At 45.3% G+C, this 12,031-nt stretch overlaps 1 protein-coding gene across 2 annotated transcripts in view; it reads right to left on the bottom strand.

Moving 5' to 3' along the window:
- TYRO3 (TYRO3 protein tyrosine kinase) overlaps positions 1 to 12,031 on the bottom strand; it is a 77,612-nt gene that overhangs the window by 5,034 nt on the left and 60,547 nt on the right. For both annotated transcript variants that reach the window (XM_056850926.1, XM_056850927.1), the window contains exons 13-17: positions 9,654 to 9,734; positions 8,590 to 8,682; positions 7,801 to 7,922; positions 5,557 to 5,666; positions 609 to 768 (exon numbers count right to left, since the gene is read on the bottom strand). In XM_056850926.1, coding sequence (XP_056706904.1) covers positions 609 to 768; positions 5,557 to 5,666; positions 7,801 to 7,922; positions 8,590 to 8,682; positions 9,654 to 9,734 — 566 coding nt within the window. The remainder of the gene's footprint in view (positions 1 to 608; positions 769 to 5,556; positions 5,667 to 7,800; positions 7,923 to 8,589; positions 8,683 to 9,653; positions 9,735 to 12,031) is intronic.

The raw sequence follows: 12,031 nt of genomic DNA, 5'->3' as shown, positions 1-12,031 counted from the left end.
GTGGTGAGAAGGCTGAGCAGAGAAAAGGAGTTAGAGGGAATTTTGTTGTCAGGTCTGCTGAGTATGTAATCTGAGAAGGCGGGGCTTTTCTTTGTTCTGTTTTTGTTTTGCTTCTTTTGCATTGTTTTGTTCTTATTTGCCTCTTCCAAGGTCTGCAAGGCTTTTAACCCTTAAAACCCTTTCAAGGCTTTTCTGGTTAAGGCTTTTAAGACTATCCAGGCTTTGCTCTTAAGATTTTTAAGGGCTAAGGTGGAAAGGCGTTTTCTTACATCTGTTATATAATTTCTGTTTTGTGATAGTCTTCGCCATTTTAGCTATTTGTAAATTGATTCAGGTTTTATTATAATGAATTACAATTAGGAAATAGTGAATTCATGAACTAATTTACAATTTAATTTTTAGATGAGGGAGTTAATACCGCTTTTAAATTGATTTCAGCTATCTATCTAGTTAAATTGATCAAGCCTTACTAGACCAAGTTATATATATAATAATGAGAAGGAAAGGGTCACGAGCTCTTGATGAAAACTTACCCCTCTCTAAGCAGAGTAAGACAGAGAAAAGAGCTGAAACTCTAACAAAAACAGGGCAGAGCAGAAAACACTCACCACGTCGCTGTGTGTTGTGTAGAGATTGTCCGCCAGGCTTTCCAGTGCAAGCCACTTCACTGGTAGCTTAGAGGCACAGCCCTGACGGTAATAGTCTCCACTGTAGATTTTCTTCGAGAGGCCAAAATCAGCAACACACACGTTCATGTTTTCATCCAGCCTAAAAGACACCAGAGGAGAATTCAAGCAAATTGGAAAATGAGGAAACGCAAGAAGAAACATAAGGTATAGGTCACCTGTTTCAAAATTCACCTTCTTCCTTGTGTAACAGAATGGGCACCTACAGAGACTAAAAGGTGCAATTTACCAGACCGGGCATGTTTTAGGCCACTGGTCTTCCCCACCTAATGGCATGGGATGTCATCTCCAGCTATTTCACCCAGGTGAAACCCTGAAGATGAGGAAGTACACCAAGATCAAACCAAACAAATCTTCTCACTTCACCTTGCTCCCCCCAAAAAATTGTGTTAAGGTAATGTAATCATCTTCATGTAACAAACCACAGACAAGACTGAGACATTCCCAACTGTAATAGTATACTGGGATACTTCCATCCTACCTTTGTTTGCAGTCAGTGCAGTTTCATGTTACAAAAGCACAAACTACCCTGCCTCCTTTAAGACTCTTTCCCCAACCTGAGCACGTAGGAAGCACCAGAACAGAGTGCTCCTGCAGGGCAGGTTTGTTAGGGTAGGAAAAGAATGGAAGCAAGCAAATTATTTAACACCAGGAAAGCTGTTCAGCTGAATTTCAGGGTGGGGGAAAAACAACACAAGTCTCAAAATGTTGTTAATGCCCGATTATTTTAAAGCTACTGTTTTCGCAGAAGTGCAGTTAGTTCCCCATGAGTTGGATGCTTGGAGAACCCTTGCTTTGCTTCCTAGCACATCAGAGCTAATCATAGTTTGGGGCGGGGCTTACTTTATTTACTCTTACCCTTAGTCTGACCATATATCTTAGTCTTAACCTAGCTGAAACTGTCCCTCCTGTCCCTTAGCTTAGTTAAATTTCAGGGGGAGAAAGGAAAGCCATTCTGTCAAAATTAACTTGAGGAATGTGAAAATGCAATAAACATGCTTGACACTACAGAAGTGTGTGTACAAAGTCATAAGGGTACCACAGTGAATAGATACACAAAAAAACCTCATGCCAGCTGAAGACCTTGGAGCAGATGTACCTTTGGTTGCCTTCATTTAAGAAAGCAAACAGAAGTCCAATGCCAATTTAAAGACTAACTAAATTTATTTCAGCATAGGCCTTTGTATGTCAGAGCTCACTGCAAAGGAGTGTATATACGGGATCCAATTAGGAAAGCCCAGTCCTCCTTGACACAAGGTGTTCTGAAAGTTTGTGTCTAGTGGGCAGGCTGTTTGCCGCGAGGATTACCTGCTGTTCGGTTTTTTCATTGTTCTGTGAATGTTTCTTTTAAAATGTGCACAGCTATATTCACAGCACCAGAACAGAGAATACAATCTGCAAGAAGGGAACCCAAATAATGGCTTGGGGGTGGGGATGGTTGCAGCTTAGGAACCCTACTGGAGCCATGCTGACATTTCCTTTGTACAGATTCTTTTTTTTTTTTTTTTTTTGCAGGGCTTCTTCCCTGAGTCAAATTTAGCCAGCTCCTTATTTGCCAAGATCCTCCTTGCCTTGTCCTCCTAAATCAATTTCACCAGGTTCCTGACATGCTGCGTCGTGTAGGAGGGAGAATGTATGAGTTTGCTGTGTCTTTTGTTAGTCATGTTGAAGAACTTCAGCAGGAGAGTGCACGCCACCAAAGAGATTTAACAGGTCAATGAGCTGGATTCTATGCAGTGGCAGCGGAAGGTGCTGGCAGAAGCAGATTCTTCCCTCCTCTCCCTTCCCCCAGAAGTCACCGGTGAGCCTCAAAAAGGGCAATGCTAAAGGCTGCAGGACCCCACATGGACAAGCAGCCATACTACTCAGGTGGCTGCACCAAAAAGGGCAAAGCAGGTACAAGCACCTCCCTGCCTATTCTGCCCCCAGCACTTCCGCTGGTGCAAGATGCTCCACTAATGGAAAAGGCAGAAAGGGGTGATTGCCTTGGCACCCCAAATAAAGACACCAGGACACTGCATGGTTTTATGATAATAATTTATTAAATATGCTAACATATTTAAAGGGTGGACTGAGCTAGGCAGCCTACCAATGGCTGCCTTTCTTGGGCAGATCCACTCTGGCTCCAAACTTGGCCCAGCAGATTCCACCAGCCTTTTTCACCCTCACCGGCACATGAATTCTGCTGAGAGATGTCAAGCCTCATTCCTTTCCCCTCATGCACTGTTAAGGCCTATACCAAGTTTGGAAAAATGTTCCTCGGCACCAAGGGTACTCCTTGCCAAACCCCATCACAAGATTTGTGATGGGCTATTCTGGACACAGCCCCCATCTTTACCTATCATGAGCAAACTGCCCTATTCCTGCCAAACTATTGATGGCCTAAACAGTCAAAGTCGCCATCACGGCTGCTTCAAAGGTCTCCCAATGGGTTCTAGAGTATAATCTATCAGACTGGGTACAGATTTGCCACCAGCGTCATTTTAGACATCTCCCAGACCTCTTCAGGTCACCCAGTTCCATAGTAAACCAGGGGGGCAGTTTCCGCCCCAGGTGTGGGAGTGGTCATAGAGGGGCAACATTGTCAATAGCTTCAAGGAGGTTCACACTCCCACTGAAGCCTCAGCTGAGCATGTGTTTGGGATCCTAAAATCCCTTAGAGTGTTCTGGAATCCAGCAGGATTCATGAGCCTCCATCGGTAGACCATTTTCACCAGACCCCCTCTCATGCAGGGTGTTAGAGCCACATTTACCTTGACTTTAAGTAGACAGTGGTCAGACCATGTTTCAGGTCATCCCTCAATTGCTCAGTACAGCAAATTAAATCCAGCGTGTGACCTCTTTCATGTGTTGGGCCCAACTCAAGTTGATAGAGGCCCAAGGCAGTCAAAGAGCCTGTAAAATCCTTGGTATGGATATTGAAGCCCCCTAAAATGATCAGTCTAGGAGTCTCCAGTACCACATCCGACAGTACCTCTTCTAACTCATGAATTGTGCCCACTAGAGAATGAGGTAGATGGTAGACAAGAAGAATGAATGCCTAATCTGTCTTAGTCCCAAGCATAAGAAGCATACAGTCAATGCCAATGGTAATTTGACCTGGAAGTCTGAAGGACTCATGGAGGAAAACAGCCACAACCCCCCCTGCCTGACTGCTGTGGTAAATTGGCTAAGAGCGAACAAATTGAAACTAAACTCTGAAAAGACAGAGGTAATACTGGTTGGGAAGGTGGAGATCTTGAAGGACATTGTGCTCCCCACTTTTGATGGAGTTCAGCTGATCCTTGCTGACTCAGGTAAGAGCCTTGGGGTTATACTGGACCCAACTTTATTACTGGAGAAGTTAACGCAGCTGCTAAAAAGGCTTTCTTTCAACTCAGCCTAGCCCAAACAAAGGTCCTTTATCTTGATCTGGCTGATCTGGCCACCGGGATCCATGCCACAGTAACATCGACACTAGACTACTGCAATGTTGGGCTGTTTAGCTTGGAAAGAAGGCGGCTAAGGGGAGACATGACAGAGGTCTATAAAATTATGCATGGTTTGGAGAGAATGGACAGGGTGAGGTTTTTCTCCCTCTCCCATAATACTAGAACACGGGGTCATCTGCTAAAGCTGGAGAGTGAGAGATTCAAAACAGATACACAACGCATAGTTAAATGGTGGAACTCCCTGCGCCAGGATGTGGTGATGGCTGCCAGCTTGGAGGGCTTTAAGAGGGGAGTAGACATATTCATGGAGGAGAGGGGTATTCATGGTTATTAGTTAGAATGGATACTGGTCATGCTGCATACCTATTCTCTCCAGTATCAGAGGAGCATGCCTATTATTTTGGGTGCAGTGGAACACAGGCAGGATGGTGCTGCTGCACTCGTCTTGTTTGTGGCTTCCTAAAGGCACCTGGTTGGCCACTGTGTGAACAGACTGCTGGACTTGATGGGCCTTGGTCTGATCCAGAAGGGCCTTTCTTATGTTCTTATAATGCACTGTGTATTGGTCTCCACTCAAATCAATTCAGAAACTCCAGCTGGTACAGAATGCCGTAGCTTGGCTATTACTGGGAGCTAGATAGAGCATGCATATTACTCTCATCCTGAAGGCACTTTATGGGCTGCCCATCAGATACCAGGCTCAATTTAAGGTATTAGCTATCACATATTAACTATTACTTAAGGCTATCATGGCCTTGATGCTTCATACCTACAAGACCGCCTCTTCCCCCTATGCTCCGCCATGACAGCTTCACTCTTCAGAGCAGGGTCTTCTACAGTTGCCAACCAGCAACTGGGCAAAATCAACAACTGTCCATACACATGCCTTCTCCATTGTGGCCCCAACCTCGTGGAATGGCCTGCCTGAGGAGGTCAGGAAGGCTCCCACTCTCCTGGCTTTTCACAAATTATGCAAAGCTGAATTATTTAAGAGGGCTTTTCTACACACGCAATAGACTTGCGCTGTACTAAATGATTTATAAAGTCACTTGGAAAAATTATTAGAGACTGTGGTCTATATGCTGTGTATTAACTTGTTGAAACCAGGATCTTACTATGGAATTTTGCATCATTTAATGTGTCATGTTAATACTTATGCCTTGCTTCTGTTCTGTTTTTAGAATTCTGGGTAATTCTACAACCCTAATCCTATTGCACTGTTTACTGTTTACCATCCATCTATTCTATTGATTCACTCTGTGTAATCCGCCTTGAGTCCAAGTGAGAAAGGCAGATTATAAATAACACAAATAAATAAATTAAGGGAGACAAGAGTGGTTCACTCCAACCCTTCAAGTTTTGGGATGTCCCAGCCCACCTCCTCAGTGTTTTTTAATCTCTGTAAATGCTTTAGTTAGCCTAGAAGGATATTGACTTACATGCAGTTCCGGGCAGCTAAGTCCCTGTGAATGAAGTTTTTGGAGCTCAGGTACTCCATGCCACTGGCAATATCGATCATAAACCTTAAAAGAGTCTGAAGAGGCAGGCTCTGCAGAAGAGAAGCACAATTAGTGTCAGGTTATTGGAAAAATGACTAATATTCTGCCATACTGTGTGAAGGCACTGAGGCTATTATCTACCCCAGAGATGGTGAAGAGCAATTAGTAGAGCTAGGGGTAGGTCATTCAATGATGTAGACACCCTAACGGCCAGCCGCACTGCAGCATCAGCAGTTTCATTCTGTCACCAAGAGTGTGCACAGAAAATAAGGACATGAGAGTGCTGGCACTGCTCACTAGCCATTTCTTTTGGAAATTTCATGTGTTCTGGCTGAAGGGAGGGCTTATGGCCAAGAACCACACTAAATATATAAGCACAGCCATATGCCACATTCTCCCATCATACAGAAAATGAACATGTTTGACAACTAGGATGGAGCATTCCTTCTAACTTGTTTTCTTTACACAGGGATCATTTATGCAGGGGAAATTTGTGTTTGGTTTGCTGCCCAGTTTTCTGCTCTGAATTCTCAAACATCATATGCACGAGCCCCCCACCCCAAATCCCAGGAGTACCTTGTGATCAATTTTGCATTCTCAGTGAATCACAGAGTTTCTGAGTCCATCCCCCTGAAAATGCAGCCTTGTTGCACTTTACTTGGAGGGGGTGGCTCAGCTCTTAAAGGGACAGCATGTGCGTTTGCTGGGAATTACTCCCCACCTTTCTTCAACAGCTCCCTGCTGGGAGCTGCCTTCCAACTTTTGCAGGCTTCTTCAGTGTCTTCCTGCACATTTCATGAAGGTTTAATTTCCTCTATTGTGCTATGCTTTGAGGAAAGGGGTTGGTTGGGATGGACAGACACATGAGAGGGAGAAGCCAAAATGGGTGTGTGGAGAGAAACCTGATGTTAAGAGCTATGAATGCAATTGGGGGGAATTTGCATTGCTCTTGCCTCAAAGCAGTATTTAAATTCGTTCTAAAACAGGATCCTAGTATTGCAGGGGAAGAATGATGCCAGAGTGAAGTCATGTTTGAATGTCGGTAAAATCATGAATAATGCAAAGGAAGCCTCGAAGCAGTCTAGCAGGGACTGCGAACTAAATACCCCTGCATAAATGGCCAGGGAGTTTTTTCCCCCTATTGGGAATTTATTTATTACATTTTAGCCTGTTCTTCCCCCAAATGAGCTCAAGGTGGCATACATGTTTCCTTTATCCTCGATTTTATCCTCACAACAACCCTGGGAGTTAGGCTAGGCTGAATGACTGGCCCAAAGTCACCCAGGTGGAACTCAGAGGTCTCCCCATTCCGATCTGAAGTGATACAGTCTAATAAGAGCGCCATCATATTCTCTTGCAGAATGGCTCTTGAGAGGGAGCAAGGAGACAGTCAGAGAACACACATGGTATGTCCATGCTGGACTTTGAAACTGGAACATAAACCACAGATTGTCACCTGATACTCAGTGGTCTAGCAAGTTGCAAAAGAAAGTTCTCCTTCTTGTAACTATTCTTGGTGCATAGACTGGAGCATTACCCCATCAAGGGCTGAACACTTGAATTCAAGAACAAAGCCATGTTCATGCTCTGATCATGTTGAGAGAAATATTTGATGCTAATACTGGGAACCCTACTGGAGCCATGCTAATACTGGGAACCCTACTGGAGCCATGTGCTCAAGATTCATAGGTTTAGCAAAGGCTAATGGGTTAATGAAAGTGATATGTTACCAGACTATCATAGCAAGGAACTGACAATACAGCTCTTTTGAGACTCAAGTGTTTTAACATTTCATTCTTGTGGACCATAACTACTACACATAGTCAGAAGGGTTTGGATCCTATGACATTGTTCCTCTTGTGTTCTCTCAAGCTGCTGCAGAGGCAGAAGGGATAGTGGCAGAGGAAGTCAGCATCACAGTTAAGAAAAGCCTCCACAGTAGCTAGAAAAAAGCACAAGAGGAATAATGTCATAGGATCCAAGTCAAAATACACTTATTTAGATGCTCAGAGCAGTCCAGAAATGTCTACCATTGACTGCGGAACTGAATACAGGGCAAAATAAATTTTGATATATTTGCCCCAAACGATAAGAGATGATGTACATTTGAGAAACAACAGCTTCGGCCCAAACTGTGATCTTATAATCTATTCTTCCTTTGGGGTGTTGGTAAGAGATGCTTACAAAAGGATTATCTCCAATTCGGGACATCAAGAGAAAAGAGTGAAGGTCTCCATGCTTCATGAAGGGGAGGATAACCATCGGGATCGGAAGCCGGCCTTTTGGCCTATTGCGCAAGCTGACTCCTGATGCGAGAGAGTAGAAAAGAAAAAAAGCAATTAGCAAGCAAAATCAATCTTGATCTGTCTTATTATACTCTCATCTTCATAACCTGCTGAAAATATTCTCATGAATATTTGAAAGGCAGCATCTTTAAACCAGGAACAAAGGCCTGATCCACCTGTTGTATCCAATTACAATATTTCTCATTTACTTCACCAGGAACAGTAAGCACTGAATTTCTGGCAAGGGAGCACTCTTGTATTTGCCAAGTAAGCACCAAGGAGGCTGATCCTCTACTTGAAATAAATCAGCAAAAAAAAAAATTGCATTATTCTGTATTCCTCAGTGCCATATGGGAAATTCAATATGCAACTCCACCCCCCCCACACACACACAGACTTGTACCAAGGAACATTTAGTTGGAAGCAGCAAGGAAGGTTGATGAAGGAGGTTCTCTCTCTTAGCCTACCTACCTACTACACTCTTGGTCTGACATAGTCCTGAGAATCAATATGCTGCAGAAATTTACTGTGAATGTGTATAAGTGCTTGAAAAAGTCTAACATCTTAAACAGGCCAAAGTGCACTGCTATTTTCTAATGGAGCACTATGAGATTCAAAGGAACTGTGAAACAGGTGGTGTTTGGAATCTTCCCCCGCAAAAGTAGATGCATCATGCAAAAGCACTCACCAATGAGTTTAGTGACATGGGGATGGTTAAACTCCTTCATGCAGGCAGCTTCCCTCAGGAATTCCTCAATGTCACTTGAAGTGAATATGTCCGCTGAAATACAGGGAAGGAGCATTGAGGCTTCCTTTTGAACTCAACGGGGCTAATTTAAAAGAAAACACATATGGGGTGGTGCTGCAAGGCACACAGGGCATTCTCATTGTCAAATGTTTGTGTAGAGAAACATACAGGCACATATGGATAAGTGTCACTAGGAAACATATCCTGCCTGTTCATCCATCTACCAGATGATTACACGTTGTTTCAGGGAGATCTCCTCAGGCACTAGAGAAATGTCGCAGGTTCATTCTTGTCACAGAGAAGGGCTCGAGATGAATAAGTCTCTTTCCCCAGGACTACCGTTGTCAACCACAGAAGTCACCGCTTTTAATGGAATAGAAAATAACTACCTAAATTTAATGAACAGAAAGGGCCAATAAAGACTTTACCACCAAACTGGGAAGGCATGGCTGGAATCCAGGCTCAAAATCAAGGTGCAATCAATTTGATCTGCAGCTTTGACAATACATAATTCATACTGAAATGTACACATAAATTGATCAGACATTCAGTTTTACAAGACGTGTGCTTAAATTTACCAGCTCTGCTTTGGAGATTGTGAATATTATCAATCAGAGGTGTAAGCAACGGTTTAGAGAGCAGTTTTACTCCTAAAGGAATCATAAGAACCCCCAGTGATGTTAATAGAAAGGATTTCAGCTCTAGGGTGATATCCTGAACCTGCTTGCATATCCACAAATTCTACCGCTGCCAAGAGAAGGCACCAGCACTTTATTAATGTACAGAGTCCTGCTAAGGGTTTGTGGAATCCTCTTGGGTGGTAACTGCAGCACTTCAAAGCACGATACAAATACTCAAGGACAGAATGGCTTTTACTGCAAAAGGTATGCAGCGTCAAAAGGTGAAATAAAGGGAGGGAGGAAAGGAGAGGAAATGTTAATACGTTAAACAGTTTTGCTTGGTGAAGAAGAGGTCACAGGCACAGGGAGGCAGATCTTACTCACCTTTCAACATTTTCACCGCAACCTTCTGGAGAGAGCCGTCAGGCAGTTTCAGCTGGCCCTCTCTTACGGAGCCAAACTCCCCTGGTTAGAAAGCAAAAGAAGGAAAACAGTTTATGGGTGATGCAAGGCATGTGAGTTTTGATCCCAGGGACCATCAAAGGTGGAGTTGCTAGGTAGACAAAGGTGAAGAGAGAAGGTGCTACCTCCAGGCCTCTTTCAGTATAAGTCCCACCCCCCTATGACAACACTTGTTGAAAATGTTCCCAAGAAGGTGTGTGCATAAACCACATCACGCTGGTACTGCAAATCTATAGGAATTTTAAATCTACAGGGACAGAAACCGAAGGCATGATCCAGCCAAAGCAAAGCTAAAACTTAAAAGTATGTCATTGTCCCCCCTCAATTATAGATGAATCAAGATTTGATTACCTTGATATTCTAGGGGGGAGGGTTTGACTTAAATTTTAGTTTGACTCTAATGGATCATTTATGTTAATTATAATACCTTTATAAAAAAGATTACATTTATTAATTTGATCACCGCTTTTCCTTCCCACTGGGTTGTCAAGGAGATTTCTTCTTCTTTTGGATGTAGCTTAAATTAGTGTATATTATTCCTTTTTAAATAAATGGAATTATGCATAAAAGTACTTCATTCTGCCTGGATTGTGCCCTTTGACCTTTAGTGGTTAATGGTGTATAGAAAGGAGAGGACATGGGAAGGAATTGAGACATTAACAGGAAGCTATAGCAGCAGCCCTTACTCTAGTTTCCTCTCTGTAAAATCTTCTCAGGTCTAACTCCCTTTTTCTCTTATTGCATCTCCACTCCTTGCTTTGGTTTGTTTCAGCACCATACAATGAGCTCTCTGGGGAGAGGCTGTGGCTCAGTGGTAGAGCATCTGCTTGGCATGCAGAAGGTTCCAGGTTCAATCCCTGGCATCCCCAGTTAAAGGGACTAGGCGAATAGGTGATGTGAAAGATCCCTGCATGAGACCCTAGAGAGCTGCTGCCAGTCTGAGTAGACCAGTGGTCGGCAAACTCATTAGTCAACAGAGCCAAATATCAACAGTACAACGACTGAGATTTCTTTTGAGAGCCACCTAAACAAATAAAGGGAGAATAAAGAGGGGGCAGGAAATCAGCTTGCTTTCCCCATCATTTCCCCCACCCTGCAGTTATTTATGGAGCTGTCAGCTCGCTTTGATTAAGTCCCATCAACATAAATAACACCGGCGGTGGGGAGGGGATCAGGAGGCGCCGCATCGGCCCTGCATGACCACCCGCCGCCGCCGAGCCCCTCCTCCTCCGGGCATCATCTGGGGGTCGCGAGGGGGCCCTTCCATGGGCTGCCCGGCAGCCCAGGTACCCTCCGTGCAGTCCGCACTGATGCGCCTCCGCAATGCACCGCCGCCTCCTCCTCCTCTCTGCCGGGGGGGGGGGGTCTAGGGCTGATGGGGTCCAGCCGGCAAGCCGCCCTCCTCCGCCTCCTCCGCCTCGTGGCAGGCAGGCCTGCTGCGGACGGCGCCTCTCCTCCCCACAGGGCAACCGCTCCGGGCCGCAGGCGAGCGCTGCAGCCGCCGCCAGGGGAAGAGGCCGCCCTCGCCCACCCCCCTGGCCACCGCCTCCCCCCCACCCGTGCGCCGCTGCCGCCTCCTCCTGCTCCTGCTCGGTGGGGACGCGGGGCCGGCGAGGCGCCTCTCCATGCACGCCGAAGCGGGCCGCCTCCTGCCGGGGCGCGCGCCGCCCAGCCCCCCCAGCCCCCTGCTCGGGCCTAGGCACAGCCCTCGATCCCCAGCCTTTCCTGCAGGCGGACCCACTCCCCAGCCCCAGCCCGGGGAGAAGCGCCGGCAGGAACCGCGGCCGCCCGGGCCCCGGGGGAAATGAAGCAGCAGGTATGGTGCTTAGGGGCAGAGCCGTACTCAAGGGGCCGAAGAGCCGCATGCGGCTCGCGAGCCACGGTTTGCCGACCACTGACAATACTGACTTTGATGGACCAATGGTCTGATTCAGTATAAGGCAGCTTCATATGTTCATGCCTTAAATTCCTCACAGCCTGAAGTCCTTGCTAATTTTTCCTGAATCTCTCCCCTTCTTTGATGTTTTTGGGTTCTTCACCCCCATAGGAATTCTCATAACAACAATGATCAGCATGAGCATTGACTTTGAGTTACCACCTATACATTTACACAGTTCTTATAAAATTGTTGAATGGACCATTTGCAGAAAGGTGGTTAAACTACAGCTATCAGCAATATTGGGGTTCATTCTAATGATGTGCTGACTGTTGTAGACTAACAACCCAATCATATGTAGTAGGCATGCACAAGCTCATCACAATCAATGTGTTTAAATACACCCAACTCTGCATTCTGTTTG

Source organism: Euleptes europaea, chromosome 6 (assembly GCF_029931775.1).
Source record: "Euleptes europaea isolate rEulEur1 chromosome 6, rEulEur1.hap1, whole genome shotgun sequence".
NCBI lineage: Eukaryota > Metazoa > Chordata > Lepidosauria > Squamata > Sphaerodactylidae > Euleptes > Euleptes europaea.
This window is presented reverse-complemented; position numbering and strand designations above follow the sequence as displayed.